Source organism: Lepisma saccharinum, chromosome 17, assembly GCF_977018435.1.
Source record: "Lepisma saccharinum chromosome 17, izLepSacc3.1, whole genome shotgun sequence".
In the NCBI taxonomy this organism is placed as follows: Eukaryota; Metazoa; Arthropoda; class Insecta; order Zygentoma; family Lepismatidae; genus Lepisma; species Lepisma saccharinum.
In genome coordinates, this window is record NC_139245.1 from 22886379 (window position 1) to 22906654 (window position 20276).

General features: G+C 36.2%; 1 protein-coding gene across 1 annotated transcript in view; it reads left to right on the forward strand.

Annotated features, from left to right (window-relative positions):
• Positions 1-20276, forward strand: part of LOC146001599 (T-cell activation inhibitor, mitochondrial-like) — a 45984-nt gene that overhangs the window by 4003 nt on the left and 21705 nt on the right. Inside the window, exon 2 of the mRNA XM_083139118.1 lies at positions 2710-2866. Coding sequence (XP_082995244.1) covers positions 2710-2866 — 157 coding nt within the window. The remainder of the gene's footprint in view (positions 1-2709; positions 2867-20276) is intronic.

Sequence of the window (20276 nt, forward strand, 5' to 3'; positions counted from 1 at the left end):
AGCACTGTAAAGCATACAACGCTCTTGTTTTTAAGAGAAAAAACACATATTGAAGAGCATCACAACACAACTTACACAGAATACATGAATGTGATGGTGCATAGAAAAAATGTAAGTAAGCAAAAACACAAATTTACCCACGGTTAGTTCTGGAAAAAGAACAGCTCTGGATCCATTGCTTTTGCCTCATGGTATTTGTACTTTTAATTTTTTGGATCCTGCGGTTCAAATATTGAATTCGGAAAAAAAGGAATGTTCTTGCATGCCAAACACGAAGTACTTTCGTTGTTTTTACCAATTTTTGTTTTGTGAACAAGCGAATGATAAGACTGATCAAGATTTTTGTTCTCGAGGTGGCAGACACACTTACTCAGAACATTTTTCCTAGCACATCTTGCCTTCACACTAAGGATAGCCAAAAAATATCTGAATTCCGGAAAATTTAAAATATCGATTCGGAAATTTTACTATCTAAATTTTGGAGGCATAATCCGAATTTCGGGGATAGAGGTTCATAACCATGTTCAATTTTTTAGGTCAAATTTATTAACAAAGCTCTCAATGTGCTGTATTTTAAGAATCATCATGATGTCACGATCATATACTTCGTAAGTAAAAGTAAAGTGCTCCCCTGTGCTTTGCACAATGCCATGAAGGTGTACAAGGGGTGTGTAGTTAGGGTCCCACACTTTCTTGATCACGACGGAAGGTGGGGGTGATGTGATCAGCACCATGCTCCTGGCTGCCTTTACCCCCCAGAGTTTCCTCCAGGTAACCACTTTATAGGATGCTGGATGGGTGGTGGAGCTGCTTAAACAGGTGGGGAAAAATCCTGGTTTTCACTCTCCGGGGATCAAACCAGAGTCTCTCCCTTGGTAGTCGGATCATATACTCCTTTTTTTTAAAAAAAAAAAAAAAAAAAAATTGCATTTGGCAATTTAAACTTCACACGTCTTGCAAGAACATTTATCATCATCACTAAGCTAGTGTAACTGGGATTATCATTGTAGGAATGGCACCTTTCTTCATGCTCTTCTTTGGTGTAATTCCTACTAATTCTGATTTTAAATCGCATTCGTAACATTCTAGTATAAAAAGAAAAATAGGAACCTGAAATTTGTCTTTTCAAAAGCATTTGCTCTTTCGGAACTTTTCATCGGATGGAAATATATGGTAAACAGTATCAGAATTTTTCGTTTTCTTGGGATATTCATGCGGGTGCAGCACAGTGAGACATTATTTATTGTCACTCAGACACTACAATATGAATTGCATAAAAAAAAATTGGAAATACATGAATACAAGAGCAAGGATAGAACAGAGAAATAAGTTCCCCTTGCTAAAACTAGCGGATACCAAACTTTCACTAGCGATCTTTCATCTCTATGACGCCACACTTTTACAACCATCTCTGCTTGGTCAAAAGAGGCATTTTGAAGGTACCTTCCAAAGCAGGTTAACAGAGGTATTAGTTACCTCACTTGATCAAATTTCTTGATAAGAACTATGAGGAAGTACAAACTGTTTGAAATGAATGCAAAATGATTGATTGAAGCCTAGAACTTACCTGTTCCTGAATTCAATGCAATTAAAGTTATGTGCTGGCTTGGTGGCTGAGCATGTGTAGTGGTTGACTTTTGGATTTCCCACCAAAGTTTCCAGGTTCAAATCCAAGCCTGAACATCCTTATTTGAGAGTGACCCTTCATCAGTTTAATGTAATTATTACTCATTCTCAGAAAGCCAGAAGTGTCAGAAAAGCAACTCAAAAATATTGTGCAAGCTCAAGTCCTGGGGTCTCCTAACCAGCATTCTTATTTTTAATTCAGAAAGAACACTCATTTCTTTTATTGTTCTTCAGTTAAATAAAGATGATATTGCAGTAAACAATAACATATAAATTCTCACCTATTAATTAAAAACAGGCTTTTACTAATGCACATGTGCAGCAGGAAGCCCCAATCATAATTGCTGGCCTTTAACTAATTCATTTAAAACTAAAATGTGAATTATACAAAGTTGAATATTTCTGTTAAAAAAATCTAAACATATTAACTTCTTCCCCTAAGGAGAAGCATCTTAACCTAAACGGGTATTTCAAAAACATTACAGACACTGTTTTGTAGTTTTGTTTTCAATACGTAAGTGTAATACTGCCTTCATAGTGAGTGCAAACAATGCTATGGTTGGAGTAATGGTATTGGGGAGGGAGTGGGGGCAAAATCATGAGCTGGGTCCCCAACATTTTAGTTACAGCACAGCATGTTGCCTTCTCTACAATGGAATGGTGGATATATGTTTTACAGTATATGTGTGTGTAAGTTGAACTTTGTACACTCCCCGATTCAAAAATGTTCCCGCAATACTGCTTTCTGCAAAATTTCAATTGTGCTAATTCCTTTCTCCACATTTCAGACTTACTTTCACTCATTTTATGTATTCTAAATTACTTTCTAACCCTTTCACAAAACTACTGAATGTCATTATACAGGAATAACCACAGTAAAATGTTGACTGTGCAAAGTGAATCTTCTGTAAAATAAAGCAAGACATCTTTCAGAATTACTACAGGCATCTTGTCATCCCAGCAGACATTGATGCTGGTAGTATGACACATGTCACTCAACATGTTTCATTACTAAAAATATTTTATAATAATTAGTAAACAATTTTTCATGAAGTATTGATGCATTTGTGTTTTATATTACAGGCTCCACAGATGTGACGGAGGCATTTTACTCAGATCGACTGTCAGCAATGTCATTGTAATATCTAGAGTATTAAGTTCAGCTGAGGTGTCCACAGCCTTGCGTCCATTTTTCTTTTCTGTTCATCCAGATTTATTTTGTCAGTATCCAACCGAGCGAGTAAGTTTTGAATTCGTACTATTTAAATTGGCCTATAATTTAAGATATTGTGTAAGTTGCTGTACATTCTTCCTGCTTTCTTTTTCTAGATGTTCTAAAAATATAATTTTTCTTTGTGTACATACTTTTTATTCTTAGTTTCTAAATATAATTGCACTGTTTCAACCTAGTCACTTAGCTTCCCAGTTATTTTTGCAAATTCTTGAATTACATTAAAAAATCATTGTATTCACAGACTTGTGAAATTTTTCCTTTTGCTGTAGTGAAGAAATTTTTATACTGTACCAAGTGTATTCTATAACACCTTTTGTATAAGGGTACTTGCACACATTCTCAAAATTGTTGGGGTGAAGAATAAACTTGATTTTTGTATTAATAATGAACAGGAAGCAAAGATAATTCGAGTTAAACTCCACTGATAATATATTGCTAAAATTGAACATTATATTAGTTTTTTTTTTTTTTAAGAGGTGGCAGATAACGATGATTACTAATTACCAGACCTCGGATTTTTAGGTCCTAAAAAGTGTGCATTTAGGTTCCTAAAATAGGTTCTAAAAATCCCAAAATAGGTTTTCAAAATCCTAAAATAGGTTCTAAAAATCTTAAATTAGGCTCGAAAAATCCTGAAGTAGCTTCCAAAAAGAACTTGAAACGGTTCAAAATTCCTGAAAAATACTGATTAGGTATAATTGTTAAAAAGAACCGTAAGAAATCTTAACAGGTATATTAACAATCAATTATTAATTTTCTAACAACATTTTCATTTGCATACATCATTTTCAAAATTATCCACAAATTTTTATAATACTATACTTGTGTTGTTAGCAAAAGTTATTTTTTTGTTATGTAGAATCAATAACATATGTACACTGCTCTCCATAAATTAAGCAACAAATGGTGATCATCCAATAGAATCAAACACAAGGCCGGAGGGTGTACATATTTTATTTGTAACGAAAGTGACCGTTGTCTGACACTAATAAGGGATATGATCCCTAACGCATTCGTTGCTTTCTTTCAGCGTGCCCACCACTCTTCTTCTCTTTTCTCCAACTGTTTTCTCTTGTACCTCACATTTTCTTGTTGTTGCTTAATTTCTGGAGGGCAGTGTATAATTTGCTGCACAATACCTGGGTGGCAACTCACCGGTAATTCCTTGAATTCAGAGATTCTGCGTGAATTTTTCTCCATTACGTGAATAATTCCACCTTTTATTAATCCAGATCCCATTAAATTTATACATATTTATTAATGCCCTGAGGCAAGTTCTTACAATTTTGTGACTTGTGTTTGTAGATGTATTTTTAGTCTGAGTATGTGAAATGACCAATGTAAACTCCGCACCTTAAATTAAGTATTTTAAATATGTATACCGTATAATTGAATTAGAATTTTTGGATACATAGGAATCGCACAGACCCTTTATATTGTTAATATATTTGTGTTTGCGTGTGTGTGGTTGGTGACAGGCGGTAAACGTAAGGCTGAAAAACATCTGCTTTGAATTTTTGGAAAGTTCGCCTTGAAAACCGGGAATTTTATCCTAGAGTGTCGACCCTGAATACATAAAAATGTTTTTCACGTTATCCACAGTCAAGCTCTGCCTTTTGTCTGTGTGGATCATCATAAATGCTGAAAATGATCTTTCAACAAAAACATAGTCAGTGGTGCAAATTTGAATGCTGAAACGTTACTTCGCAAGGCGTAAATGCGTGAATGTACTTTGAACTGTGCAGGTAACAATGGCACCAGACATTTTTCTTTGATTAGAGCTTTGAAAAATTATTATAGATTTAGGAGGGAGAGACATCGACTGAAAGTATGTTCTTCCAAACACGTTAGTTAGTCAATGAATTGTTTCGGTACCAGGCCCGTAGCTAGAGGGGGGGCAGGGGGGGCAACTGCCCCCCCTGAGAGCCTGCTTTGCCCCCCCTGCGAAATGTACAGAATACATTCCTACCTGGTATTCTCACTAATCTTTAGAATTATATCCTGTATTACTCTAGAAACATAACAGACACTTATTGATTTTGTGATTTAATGAGGTGTGTGGGATTCCGAATAATGTCGTACTAGGATTAGGGGAGGGATCCCTTCCTGATTCAGACTTCGGGAAATTATTTCGAAATTTTCAGTATCTAGAACAGTTATGACATTTTGAGAAGTCTTATTTTAAAGGTGCCTAACGTGTTTGGATGATTTTCTTGGGTGTGTTGCTATGAAGTTTGAACTACTTATTTTTTTGTTTCCCAAGTCTACCATTTAGTAATAGCGATCCATGCAGTAGAGAGGGAATGGATATTTAATTTTTGTTACTTAGCTTTGGTTTTCTGCTACTTCTAGCTAATCGCGACAATGAGTGATGACATGAAATTGATGAAGAGGCACTCACAAAAAGTGCCTCAACCACAGGGGGGCAGGGGGCATTGTCCTCCCAACTTTGAACGGAAGTCCATTCTAAGGGGGCAAACATTTAAGTACAAAAAACAAGACTAGCAGAATCTAAGAATAGTAGGACAAATGGATACTCAAGCTGGAATTAGTTTTTTTTCTTCCAGACGGCCAAGGGAACTTGCAGGGGGGACACAGAAGGTCAATTGCCCCCATTGATTTCAAATTTTCGTAAAATTTTCTTGCTCGCTTCGCTCGCAATTTCTGCTGTATCAGAGCCATAGCAATGGGGCCAAAATGGTCTAAATAAAATAAAAAATGTGTTAAAGAAAATGCCATGGCGCCCTCTGAAATTATTTGCAACCTATTTTCAGTTTGAAAAAATTGGATCTAAAAATTTTCTTGCTCGCATCGATCCCAATCTGATTGTTTTCGGTAATGCATTTAAATTACTCGAGAGAGAAGTAATACCAAATATGTAGCTACTTTAGACTGTTGCTGCTAAAAAGGTTTGTCTCAAATGCACGAACAATTCTTTTGAGGAAAAGGAGACAAAATTTGTATTATTTTTAATGTTGATTTGTTATGAGGCGGATGAATTGATTATGTAATGTATTACTGTATTCTCATAAATAATATATATATTAAAGAAACTTTGAATGCATACACAATTTAGCGTCAACATGTTGCATACTTATGTATTTTCTTATTTTACGTCGTTCCATGTTGCATAAATAAAATATATGTTGTAAGTACATGAAATTAATACATGTCATATGTACAAATAGAATTATGCCCATCATGCATTTGTCTTTCAAAAATACAGTTGTGTGCTTGTTTTCCAGTATTAGCTGATGTGAAATTGAGCGTGTTGGAAAAACATTTTCAAATCATTTGTTCCATCACAAATGCTTTAACACCGACTTCTAACTCCTTTTTGCATGATTTTTAATAACGTCTTTTATGCTACGATTATTACTTCCACTACCACCACTATATTACAATTATTATTATTTGCACGTTTGTCCTGGTACTGGCCCCTCCAGACAAAAGTTCGTGGTTGCGCCCACTGACGTACGGAGGATTTTTTTCTGGAGGGGCTGGAATTGTACCTATAGGTGGATGCTTTCAGTGGCGCAGCTCATAGGGGTCCGTGGGAACATAGCGCACCTAAGAATTTGTCGTGTTATTATTATATTTATTATTGTCATATATTTTCGTATTAAAATCAATAAATAATATTTTTAGAATAGCGAGTATGGTGCGTATTAATATCATAATACATGGAAGGGAGAATTTGAGATTTTTTAAACTTATAAGAACCTAATATTTTTCAAAATTTGGCATCCCTTACTGTTTTGTAGGGGGGTGCATACACAATAAGATATATCGTATATTTACAACTTTCCACTCTCAAAAATGTCAACTGGGGATAATTTTATAGGGCTTGAATTTACCACTCTGGTTTCCCCGAATTTATGGTGATTTTATATACTTGAAATTGTCGATTTTTCAAAATTGAAGAGGGGGCTGTAGCGTACGCCAGTGGTTGCGCCTCTGCTCACAAAGAACACTCATCCCCAGGCTCGAAACTGGGACCTTTGGCTTCGTAGTGTGTTGTGTAACCATCTCACCCTAGAGGTCGGCTGGTGAAAGATGTAGGTCAACTTAGTTGGTCAAATTATTATCAAACACGATGAAAATGTGATTGTGTTTCACATTTATTATTTAAAAAGTGACAAAATTTGTAGTTGGATTCTCATTAGATTCCTTTGTGTGTAAAAATTGTGCATACTGGAAACTATAGAGGGGAAACATTATGAAGCAGATTTATAAAGGGCTCCCTTAATCAGCTCTGCAGAGAGGCTCAAAGTTGTAGGTACATATTAATCGTCTATTAACATTATCGACCTGTAAATATCGAGTAGATACAGTCCCTACTAGACTTTATCTTTGTATTCTTTGGCAGCCCGTAAACGTCATTATTGAAATACTGTTATTTGATGTTGCTCGAACTCTTTTTGTTCGTTGGAGTTTCAAGATATCATCCCTTTCCTGTTACTTATAGCTTTTGGGGGAGGGGGAAAGTGTGTGTCAGCCCCCCTATCCCTTGTTTTATCCGGCCCTCTGGATTACTTCCTGCCTTAATCCTTCAAATCTCTCCTTTCACCTCACCCTGGGTGCCAAGCGAGCAGATTATATTTGCGCCGGAATTACAAAAATGGGGGTTTCACATAACAATTTATATTTTTTAGTCCCTGGTTCGTTTCAGCAAGTGAATAAACAACTGGTTTTAAATGGATAGTACCGTAGTTCTTGGAATCATAACATTTCTAGTAGGATATATTGGTTTATTTTACGTTGTTATATATATATATATATATACGTATATATATATATATATATATATATATATATATATATATATATATATATATATATATATATATATATATATATATACATACATTTACATACTGCTTCCATGTGTGCATTTACATAATCAACCAATTCCCTTAATTCAACATAATTGCGCACCTATGGCTTACACCATCGGCACTTCCTTTACCCTCAGATTAAATGATATTCCGTTCATAACTAATGCGTTTCCTTACGCCTTCACTCTTTCTTATGGGCATCAATTATTCAATACGGAAATATTTACATATTCAAAGCTTTTTCTAAAAGAGGACTTGGGACAGCAACTGGGGTTGGCTTGCACCAAATGCTACATTATTATATTAAGTCTAGTCACCAAAAGTGGACTAAACTTGACGAGACGTTCCTCTTCGTCGATCAATGGGGAAACACTGTTTTCTTTTGCTAAAGCCCACTGGCCTTTTTTATAGTTGGGGTAAACGTCCGTGGACGTGGACCCCGTAGCGTTGGAAAAATCCCACTGCCAATGGCCTTTGGTAAGGCAGCTAGCTCCCCCAGCCGGGGAGATAAAAAAACAGGGGAATCTAATATCCAGTAAAGCACAATGCAATAAGCACATACACTTACATGCAATAATAACATAAAAGTACACTCATGGAAACATATTACTTAACCCTACACCTTGTAGCTGGCCAGCAATTAATTAATACAATATACCAAAACCAGTAATGGTCAATCCGACCATTACAAGTGCACCCTGCTATATCTGCAAATGCGACACAATATATTAAAAATTTGCCCCCTCTGGGATTGACTTTGCCCCCCCTACTAAGAATTCCTGGCTACGGGCCTGTTCGGTACCAAACCGAGCAAATACCTCTGTGTGATATAAAAACCTAAAAAAAGGTTTGATTTAGGTGCATATACCTAAAATAGGTTCTAACAAGCAAAATAGGTTATTTTAGGCTCTATAAAACTTCACCAGTTGTTGCATTTTTTAATGAAATGCTGACATAACTTGTTATTTCTTATTTACCTACAAAGGAAAAAATAGGTTAAAAACCTAAAATCCGAGGTCTACTAATTACTTACAGATTAAGATGAGAAATTCTGTGTTGCTTTGCAAAAACAATCAGCAGAAAAGTGTGTATGTTAATGATGTAGAAGTTCTTTTCAGTATTTGTAGGATATTAACTTGGAGTAGTTTTTACTTAATCGTCAACTCTTACTGGCCTTAGTCATTATGATATTCTTGTGAGGTAATGTTCATGCAGATGAATGGTGATTGCATAAATTAGATGAAGGAACAGGCACAGTGAAAGAAACACTCATGATCTAGCTGGTACTCAAACCTACACTCCTCGTATATACAGGATGACCCAAAAGTCTGGACACTTGCAAAACTGTAGTAATTTTATTTAATAACATTGTCAACATGGAATCCAACATTAGCAATGTAAAGTTCAATGCTCTTTCTGAGAGTCTCATGAACACGATACAGTAACTCTGTATTTCCAGAGGTTTCTTAAGAAATACTCAGTTCCCAGGTGTTGGTTTTTTGGGGCAGGCGTGACCTTAGAAGTGATAACTTTCTTGTTTTGTCATCCATTACAGTTGGTCATCACTTTGGAATTTGTCCCAGATGCTGTCTGTTTCTTTGAATTTTCTAACCCTTCCCTACCTTGCAAAATGAAATGGCAGTCCTTCTGGAATGATGTGTGTGAAAATCATCTGCTAGCCATTGATATGACCAATTCGGTAAAGCATCTAACTACCATGCTCAAGGTCCCGGGTTCGATCCCCGGCCGGTTCAAATCCGGGAACTTTTCTAACGGAAGCAGCCCCGGCGCCCACCCAGCGTCGAATAACATGGGTACCTGGGGGAAACCCTGGGGGGTAAAGGCAGTCAGGGGCATGATGCTGATCACATCACCCCCACTCATGACTGGATCAAGAAAGTGTGGGGCGTTACCCCCTATACGCCTTCATGGCGTGGTGCTAAGCAGAGGGGAGAACTTTACCTCTTTTTTTTAATCCTTACATTCATGCAGCACTGCCAGTTCATACATCCTTTTTCGACAAACTCCTATTTACTGTGTGGAAAAAACAGAACATTAGAATTATTACTTATATGTTATTTTTTTCGGCCACCCTGTATACTCACACATACACAAATAAAAAAATAGAGTAATTGGTAAAATGGCTAATATTATATTATATATTACTTGTAAATATAATAAGATCGAGAGTAGTGGGATTAGTACTATTATAAACCCAAGAAAGGATGAACCCCTCTCAAGCAGATTTGGCTACACTTAAAACAAGCTCAACATGAGCATATGAGCTTTTTGCTCAAGTGTGGAACCCTGTCTAATCCAAGATTTTTGTAAAAATGCCCTCGGGAATTTCCTGAGAAAGGATGAGCCCCCTCAGAGTGATTTGCCTACACTTATAAAAGGCACTTCTGTGAGATTGTTGTCCATAATCCTGTCAAAAATATGCCCCTCTTGATATTTTTTTTGGCTACACTTAAAAGTAGACCACCCACACCCACATACACACCCATATACACACCCACATACACATATTTACTTCTGGTTTAAGTTCAATTGGATACCAGCTTCAATTTGTATATCTAGTATTAAAAATAATATAATTCTTCTAGAATTGCTCCGTGACTCTCTCATTTCTTACATCATAAACATATGATTTTTCTCCTATGAGAATAACACTACATATGGTGTCATCAGGTAATGCCTCATGGAATTCACAGATAATTTTAATATTTGTTCTGTCATTCACCACAACTTGTTTTCTTTTTGAAGCATTGATTACAAACATGGGTCTCTGTGCTTTGAATTCATCTGGTGTGTAATACATGTCAGTATTGCCAGTAGTGACCCTTTTGAAGGATGTAAATGCCTCATATAATTTAAGGAAATCATCCTTGGACATGTCTAAGTTGTAATTTTCTCTAGGAAATACCTCATTTCTGCCATTTTTAAGATATATGTTCTTGATGTTGCAGTTATCAAATTTACTTGAATTTTTTTCCTGATTGTTGTGTCTTCCAGTCTGAAACAATACCACTACAAAATCAGGCATGTCAAATTGTATGCTGGAGAATGAATTTGTGGCATCAAATTCATAATAAGAACCAGATGCGGGCTTCTGTACACATTGATATGTATAAAATTGCAGAGGAATTTGTGGATTTTTTATTATATCAGCTTTGTATTTAAGAGCATAACTGGCCTCATATTCAACAACAGGGATTCTTAACTCCATAGTCTGAATAATGCATTTGCCTGCATCAGGTAGGGTATCAGGCAGAGCTTCTCCTGTGGGGTTTATTGTACTGTACCTCATCAAAGCATTGTTATCATTTGCAGCTCTTCTAAATGTGATTCTTAACCCACCCTTCCACATAATTTCTTTGAAATCTGAGAAGAATCCTGGCAATAGGCGCATGGTGAAAAGCACAGTGTGGTTTTTAGATAATATCTTATCACCAGCCTCAAATCCACCTATTTTGTAGTATGAAGCCTCGGTTTTGGATAATTTTAATGTGGCCAAAGCTGTGGAGGTAATGCCGGGATAATCCACTCTGTTTATAACAACGCCATGCTTTCTGATCTCAATTTCAGAGAATAGATGCGGCACAAAATTGTCTACAAGTCTTATATTTGTATTTGCCGGATAATCCGTACCATCGAGCTTTACAACATCAAATTTGATGTATAAATCTTCTCTGTGGGGGTGTATAAATCCATCCCCTACATCAAGATCAACCTCAATCTCTGTGTTGGGTTGATTTAAATTTGCAAATGTCCTCCTGTTTGGGGGGAATGATTGTAGCTCATAACTCTCAATATTTTCCATTTTATTCTTGTATGTATTTTTATTTAAATATTAATCTCTATGATTGCAGTTGTTGTGGCTCCAGCAAAATCAACTAATTCTTCTTTTTCATTAGTGACCATCAATTCAATATAATCTATTCTGTTATGACACACAGGAAAATATAATGTTGGGGATGGATTGTAGATAATGGGCTCCATAAATTCAGAATTAGGTTTGAATGTTGCAATAATGCCTGTTTGTTTGTGAGTGCCTATACCATTTGATTTGGTGATCATACCCTCAGCCACATTACAGTGAATATTCAGAGTCTCTATGGCTAAGAATTTAGGTATATTCATAGCAGTGTGTTTGATGCCTGGTTCAAGTTTTGTGTTGTTCTCAAATCCTAACAGCTCTCCTATAGTACCCAGATCCACTGTTTCTGTAGCAGATACAATTTCTACTCTGTGAGTGACAGAATTTTGACTTAACACTATACCTCTGGGTAATTGAGCATTTAGAGTAGATAGATTATATTGCCCTGGAGTGATGACAATTTTATCATCCCCTACTGCAATTGTGTTGTTGTGGTGTGTAATATTAGGAATTAGGTACATGCCATAAAATGCCCTGAGAGCTATTGTTTTGGGATACACTATGTCATCATGCAATTTGAGTTTCAATATTGAATTTTGGCTGGTGAGATGAAATACCCCCATGATGTTTTAAATACCACAAGGCCTTTTGAAAATCTTCAATTGATGGTTTATTTATTTGAGACATGTATCTAAGAACAAACAAACACAAATGTCCGCAATTAACATCTCTGAAGTTTTGAACACGGGCATTATTGTAATAAAGATTAGCTGAATTTAGATATTTTATTAAATTTTCAGGTGGAACACCTCCAAATGAATCAAACACAAATGCCTCATTTTTTAAATATTTAAGATAACAGATCCAGTGAGTACCCTGATTTTTGTACTCATCCAAATTAACAACGCCACACTCTTTGTTGAGTGGTTGTTCTGGTAAAGAATCAGACATGTACACACCTCTAAAATGTTTGATGCCCAGTGGCTTGATTAAAGCTTCAATATCTTGGTTTGTAAGCGGCTCTTGTTTTTTTTAAACTTATTCATGGCTCTCTTAACACCTTTCCCCTGTTTCTCCATGGCCAGGTTATGGCGCTTCTGCTCATCTAATTCTGCCCTATTTTTCTTGGCATCTATTACTGTTTTTGCTATGGCGGCTGATCCCCCAGCCAAGCTCCCAACAGCCCCGAGAGCAGCTAAAATGGCAGGGATGGTAAATATGAATCCCCCCACATGTGATTTTTTTCTTGATTGCTGTAATTTTTTTAATTGGGGGGTACTAAGTAACAATTTCATACCATGACCCTTTGCAATACAAGAATTTTTTTTCTTGCGCTGCTTTTTGGTTAAAAGGCTGTCAATAGGTCCAAGAGATTTGAGACCTGCATAAGGTATTTGATACATAACACCCTTGGCCCTCATTGTAGGTTTATTATATATATATATTCACAACCCCCACCCCAATTTTTGTTTGGTGCTCATAGCTATGGTGGTTCCCAATGCTGCTATTTTTTCACTTAAAGAAGCATCTTTGCTTACAAATCTGCCAAATGCAGCCTCTTCTAATTTCTTGTCTGCAACATGTCTCTTGTCAAGATCAGAATGTGTGTTGTATGCAATATCATGGTCTCTACAAGCAGCATCTAAGGGATTAACACCAGGATCCCCTTTGTTTAATCTATGCTCCAGTTTTGTGCCTGGACCACAATATTGATAGCCTGGAATATGTAGTTCAAATGGCAGCTTGTTTATAATGTCATTAACAAGGCCCCGACCCTCAGAAATATTCCAAAATTTAGGTGGTAGAGTATTAATAATTTTTATGAGATATCCAATCCCCTTAGGGTCATTCACTATAAAATTAGACAATTTTGTGCTTATCATGTCCATAATTCCAACCTTTTCATTGTAAAAATTGTTGTTGCCAGCATTTTCCTCCCCAGCTATCACCAATAACCTATCTACAAGTTTCCTGACATCATCAACCCACACAAATTCTTTGGGCAGGGTGTTGTATTGTTTGATTCCACTGCCAGTCTTGATTTGTGACCATATGGGCTTGATTAAATTATTGTATTTTGCCCCACTGCTAGACTTAACCCTTTTTTGTGTGGGATCATTGTTCTGGTATAGAGCATCTGATTTTATTAATATTTCTTTGTAATCCTCATAATCTTGATCTGTATAGCTGCCAGGCCTTTTCCTAGTCATCAGTTCCCATAATCCAGGCGTGCCTGTGTACTTAACAAAAGCACCTTTTTCTCCAAGTCGAGATTCTGAATATACAATTATATCATCTCCCATAAATGTTACTCTGAAATTGCCAATTCTATGTATGATGCTACCATCAAGCTCTGTGTCAGCATATAAGCCAAACACCTCATCTTTATTGTCTTTAGGTGTGGTTAAATATTTTTGAGCAAGAAGACCCAATTCAATAGGATCCTGACTAGCCTCAAGTCTTCTAGGAGCAATAGGACTAGGTGTATGAATACTGGAAAGTGGGGTGAGTGGATAATCTAATATGTTCCTTGCAGCTACAGGTACAAGCTCTGTGAGCAAATTTTGATTTTGCTCTGTAACAGTTTTGATATTCTTACCTAAATTATTAATAGCATCAATTACAGGCTGTTCTGTTTGTTTGTGTTTTTCATAAATTCCTCGGTTCTCTGATTTCCATCCCTTAAATCTTTTTACAAGATAATCTCTTAATTTAAGATCATCAATGATTGGCCTTTTCATGGTTATTTATTTATGTTTCAATGTCTAGAAAATTGTTGATTTTATTTCTGTATTTGCCACTATTGGGTGTTCTTGTCATATCAATTGTGACAAACCCATAACTGTCCTGGTTCCAGCACCTGCTGCAAAACTTGGAAAAATCATTGTAGCTCAAGTCCCCACCTACATATTCATCATGTATGTGTTTGAGGTTGGTATGGTCTTGATGAAACACACATATAAAATTGCTATTGTCTCGGATCAGTTGCTTCGGAATTTTTGAAAAAGTCTGTGCCAGGTAGAAGCAATCAATGTTTTTGTGCCGGCCCTGTGTAAAGAAGTTTCTAACCTTGTTTTGATTATCCAGTATAATATCATCAAACACAACAACAGAATTATCGAGACAGTCATGAAGTGGCTTAACATCTGGTTCAAAAGTGGCTATATCCAATCCATCATATAGCTTCATCAGCTGCTGATATTTTAATTGTTCCAAGCTCTTAGAAAAAACATACAAGTGCCTGTTTTTCCAGTCTAACCAGTTGGGTGCCAATAAAAAATTATCAACCATTAGTGTAGTTTTACCACAAGCAGATGGCCCAACAATAAGACACCTAATATTATCAGGTAACAATTTGCCATTTCTTTTATTCTGTTGTTCAGGTTCTGGCAGCCTTTTTATAACATCCCAGGTGCTCATATTATTATTTTGTTTGCATCGATCCAGCTGTGTTCTGGAAGTCCTAGCCATTTGACAAGTAACTTTTTGCCTTTTCTGCGGATGATTTTTTCTATGAGATATGTGTCAGGCTGTTTAGTTTTGCTGAGCTCTTGTTCATAGAACCTGCCTTTGAGAATTTCTCCTCGGTGATCCTTTATTATATATGTGTTAAGGGTCCCGGGTTTAACTTGAACCACTGTAAATAATTCAGTGCTCCAGTTTCTTGTAAAGCCTCTCTTGAATAAGTGCTTATATTTGCTGATTCTTACCTGATCCCCCACCCTGTATTTGGCCTTTCTTCTTGTTGGCTGATATTTAGGATAATAAACAGTGCTGATCAATTTTTGCTCATCAGATGAAGTTACTTCAGAGGGTTTCATGTTGATTGTGGAATGGACAGAATTGTTATATTTATGTAGAAGTTCTGGAAGAATATTAATCCATTTATAATTACCCTGCAGTGTAAATTGTTTATACATAAGATTTTTTAAGGTTCTGTTGAATCTCTCTACAATTGAGGCCTTGAGGTCACTGTAACTCGAATAATGTTGTATTGCCTGGCTTTTAATAAATTGTTGAAATACTGAATTATAAAATTCTTTGCCATTATCTGTTTGCAAATAGCGCGGGGATCTTCCACTCTGATTGATGATTGTCCTAAAAGCTTCTGTAACACATTTTCCAGTCTTGGATTTGAGTGGCACAGCCCAGGCAAATTTTGAAAATGTATCTATTACAGTGAGTAGATACTTGTAGCCCTTGTTGATTTTGTCTAAGTTTTTCAACTGTCCACTTGCCATTTCAATCAAGTCCCCCTGCCATAAATCATCTATGCTTTTTGTGACTACTGGGAGTCTCTTAAAATTATGTCTGGCCTGTCTGTGTAATTCATCAACAATAATTTGTCTAGACATAATATGTAAACAAGAATATTGCAACTATAGGGTGTTCAGCAGCTGATACTGCAGGATTTTCTAAATATAATTTGTCTCCAATATGTATTTTAAATTCCAAAGAGCCATCATCTTCAACATAGGCTGTTTCCATTGTATTGGGGTCTGTAAAATCCTGTAACTCTACACTGGTGATTTTCACTTTGTTATCAGCATTTGTTATTGATAAGGTGGGGTAGTGGTGTGCCTGTGGCTGTAGCCAATATTTGATCTTGATTGGTCTCAATGTGCCCCCAACAAAAAATTGATAATAAAATTGTGCAGGGGACAGCATATATATTTTGCCACCTGGTGTAAATGGAGAATCATATTCTTTGTTGGGGATGCTGTACAATTCAAGAATTACTGAATGTTTTGGATTCTCGATTATGCCTGTTATTTCCTTTTCTGCTGTGAGCAATCTGCTTGTTACAGATTCAAGGTGCTCATTGATGGTCCTAACAACATCATCATGGCCTGGCTTGATTTTTATGTCCACAGCAAGTCTCTTGTATTGTTGCACAATTTCTTGTAGCTGGGTGGCAAAAACAGACAGAGCATTTGCTTGATTGGATTCCATGGTCCCTAGCTGTTGCTTGATATTAGCTACAATTTGTTGCAAATTTTCAACAATTGCCAATTTTGAATTTTGAACAGTAAGATCATGGACCTGCCTTCTGATATCCTCAAACAGTGCATGCAATTCATTAATATGTTGATTTGTTGGTAGAGTGGCCACTGTCTGTGTGAGATGTTTGATCTCTGCTTGGATATTCTTGATATCTTCTGATTTCAATATCCTATTTACTGCTCTCTTAATATTTTTAAGTTCCTGTGATGTAGGCAGATTTGATACTGTATTTTGCAAAGATTCAAGTGCCAATTTCACATCCTTTAATTCAGATGCATCGGCCACATTTTGCATAGCATTTTGGAGCAGGGCTATATCTGCCTGAGAGGGTGTGGATTGTTGTAAAATTTCAAGTTTTGTTTGGATATCATCTATCAAGTGATGAAAATGAGACAGTTCAGATTCAGTGTTGAGGTTTTCAAGCTTTGTGATTTGTTGCTGGACACTGACAAGGGTATCTACAATCCCAGGCAATCGGGATTCTAGTACATTTGCCAAATCACTTTGCACTGCTGCTATTGTACCTTCAAGATGGGTTATGGAACTTTGAATTTTTCCAAAATCTTCATATGTTTCAAGTTGCAGCTTAATATTTGCTACACTCCGAGTTATTGCATTCAAAGCATCAGAAGATGGCAAATTGTTCATAAAATTTTCAAGTGTCTCAATTTTTTCTTTAACCTCGGCTATGGCATTGTTCAGAGGGTCCAGATTAGGTATTTGGAGTGACTGAATCTGTTCTTTTAGAGTGGAAATCACCAGATCAAAATCTTCTTGTGATTTTATGCTTTTGACAATTGTTTGGAGCTGTGCCTGGACATTATTTATCTGCTCTTCCAATTGTTGTTTCAATTGCTCAGAGTTGTTAGCCTGGGTCTTAAATTTGGCTTGAAGAGCTGCTACAGCTTCTTCTAAACTTTGAAAATTATCTAATGTGGCCAAATCAGTATATTTCTGAAGCAATAATTTGAGTTCAGAATCAATTTTAAGAAGAGGGTCCATGCATTGTGATTGCAAATTTGTAATTTCTAATTGAAGACTGGCATTGAGTGTTGTTTGTAAAGCTTGTAAATCACTTCTTAATTTCTTGACTCTGACATCAAGCATCAGAATCTCATCACTGTGATCTTCATGTCTTGTATGGCCAAAAATATCATTAGGCATTTTTGTTTTAGTAGTTATTTATTATAGAGTATCTGATTCTTAATTCTATAAAAAAGGGTATAAGCTTGTCATAAGATCCAGGGACCTCAATATATAAGCAATCACCAGCAGAAACAGTATAAACAGTGCCAGAAACCATGTTTGAGTGCTTAATTCTATAAATATTTTTCCCTACTGAAATCTTGACATCACCCTCAGGGGTTGTAATAAATTGCAATTGCCCACCTACAGGTAATTGGTAATGATTTAAATTATTGTTAAATATGTACAATATTTTGCCTGTTTCATCATCAACATCTGTAAATATGCTGTTCAGATGAATAATTAACAAGCCACTCAGTTTAGACTGCATATCAGAAGAGGGTTGTGGTGTTGGCAGCTCCATAATAGCCTGTTTTTTGAACCCAAATAAGTTCATAGGCATGTTTATTTATTTCAAATCATGCTCTGGAATTGGGCATTGATTGCCATTTTTCAAATCACAATGACCCCATGGTAAAGTATGTATGCCACATGATAAAATACATCTCTTATCATCATGTGGGTCCAGAGCCACTTTTCTTACAACATTTGAAGTCAATAAGTGATCCACACTCTGAATTCTGGATTCTGATGTTCTGATTAAACTCTGGGATTTGAGGCAATTTTTATAATCTTCAAATTGGAGCTCTTTTTCCACAGCTACTTTGCCAATACCCTTGGCCTTTTTGGCAGCAACACCACTACATGTTTTAAAACTGTACATCTTGGCACTTAACCCAGCAAATTCCACAATAACATCACCAAGTGTCTCATCTTTTAACTTGCCAGGCACCTTTTTGTTGTGGGGTTGAATATTCAAATAGCCTGGCAATTCACTGGTATCAAAATATTTAAACAATTCAGGCTGTGCCATATCTTGATAAACATCTTCTGTTTGAATATCAAGAACAAAACTATCCGTGTCCATGTACATCAATTTTACACGATCCTTATAAAAAGGTTTCAACACATCATAATACAATGTTAACATATGTAATTTGGCCAAATCCAATATTGCAGCCCCTACATAAATAGGTTTATCAAACTTAATTTTTGTTTTTTTCATGTTGAAAAGTGCCATATTTTCATCATAAATTCTTCTATAATTGAAATTAGGCTTTGCAACCAATTTTTTGCTCAGGCTGGGGTCAGTAATTATTTTAACATCGGTATGTTTTCTGACATTTTCAATTGTTTTGCCATACACAGAATTAACCATCAATTTAAACAAGGCCTTATCAAATTGGCTCTTTGCAGATGTTCGAAGCTCTGTATTTGTATTAATATATGGTTTCAACCATTCTGAGTGCCTGAACCTCAAAACTTTTCTAAGTTTGGTCACTTGAACACCATGTTTCATCAGGAACTGGAGGTTTTTGTAATATATGACATAGCCTTGTTTTGGATCCAGTGTCATCATGAGCTTCTTCTGTTTAGAGCCAGGTGAGCACTGAACCTCAGGAATTGGGGGCAGATTAGAAAATTTGTTATGTAAATGATCTGGAATTATCAGATCAACCTCTAAGAAGAGGCCATATTCACGTTCATCATAGTTCTGAAGATTCTCAATATTGAAATCTTCGACCCATTCAAGCCCTGCATATGGCAGTTTTTGCATCATAGCATGACCATAGAGGCTGTTGGCATCTACATATACTATATAATTTGATGGCCGTGCTGGATCATAATCAGGCATATATTTGTTATTTGCTCTGGCATATCTCTGAGAACATTGCACCATGCCTCCTCTTATACCTTGCTCCATAAACAGATACTTATCTTGATCTTGGATCAGATCCAATGGCATTTTAGTGTTTAAAAACATTGCAGCCCATGCTAGGCCCGGGGCACTGTAAAAATACACTGGGTCCAGTCCATAATTTTGCATAGAAGATTTTCTGAATGCCTGCAATATATCAGCTAAGAGGGTCACATCAAGTTTCAAATATGCCATGTGATAATCACCAAATGTCTGGCATTTTAAATTGTTCCACATCAATTGGGCATGGTGATAATCATCATCAGTGATTCCAGATCCTCTGATTTTGCTGTAAAACTCTTCTTGTGGTGGCAAAGAACATTCATCAAATTTAGAAAAATCTGTGACATAATCATAAGGATATACACCCTTCCGCCTAATTAATTTCAGGTCCTGATTTGGAAACAATGCACATGTAATTTTGAATTGATCATCAGATAATTGAGTGGCCAGTGTAGCCAGGCTAGCAGATAAAATTCTGTAAGAATCAAGAAATCTTATGTGAATAGGAACACCATTAACTTTAATTATTTTGCTAATAGCAATATATTTCTCATCATTTTCAGCTAAAATATTTAAATTCTGCTTGTCAAACCCCTCATATCTGATCAAATGATGGAAATCATAATTGGATGCTCCATGGCAAAATATGGGGACAAATTTTGGTCTCTTGATCTTAATATTACAGCTATTACACAGGGCCTGTTTATATCAACCATCTGTATGGGAATGGTGTTTCACCTTGATATT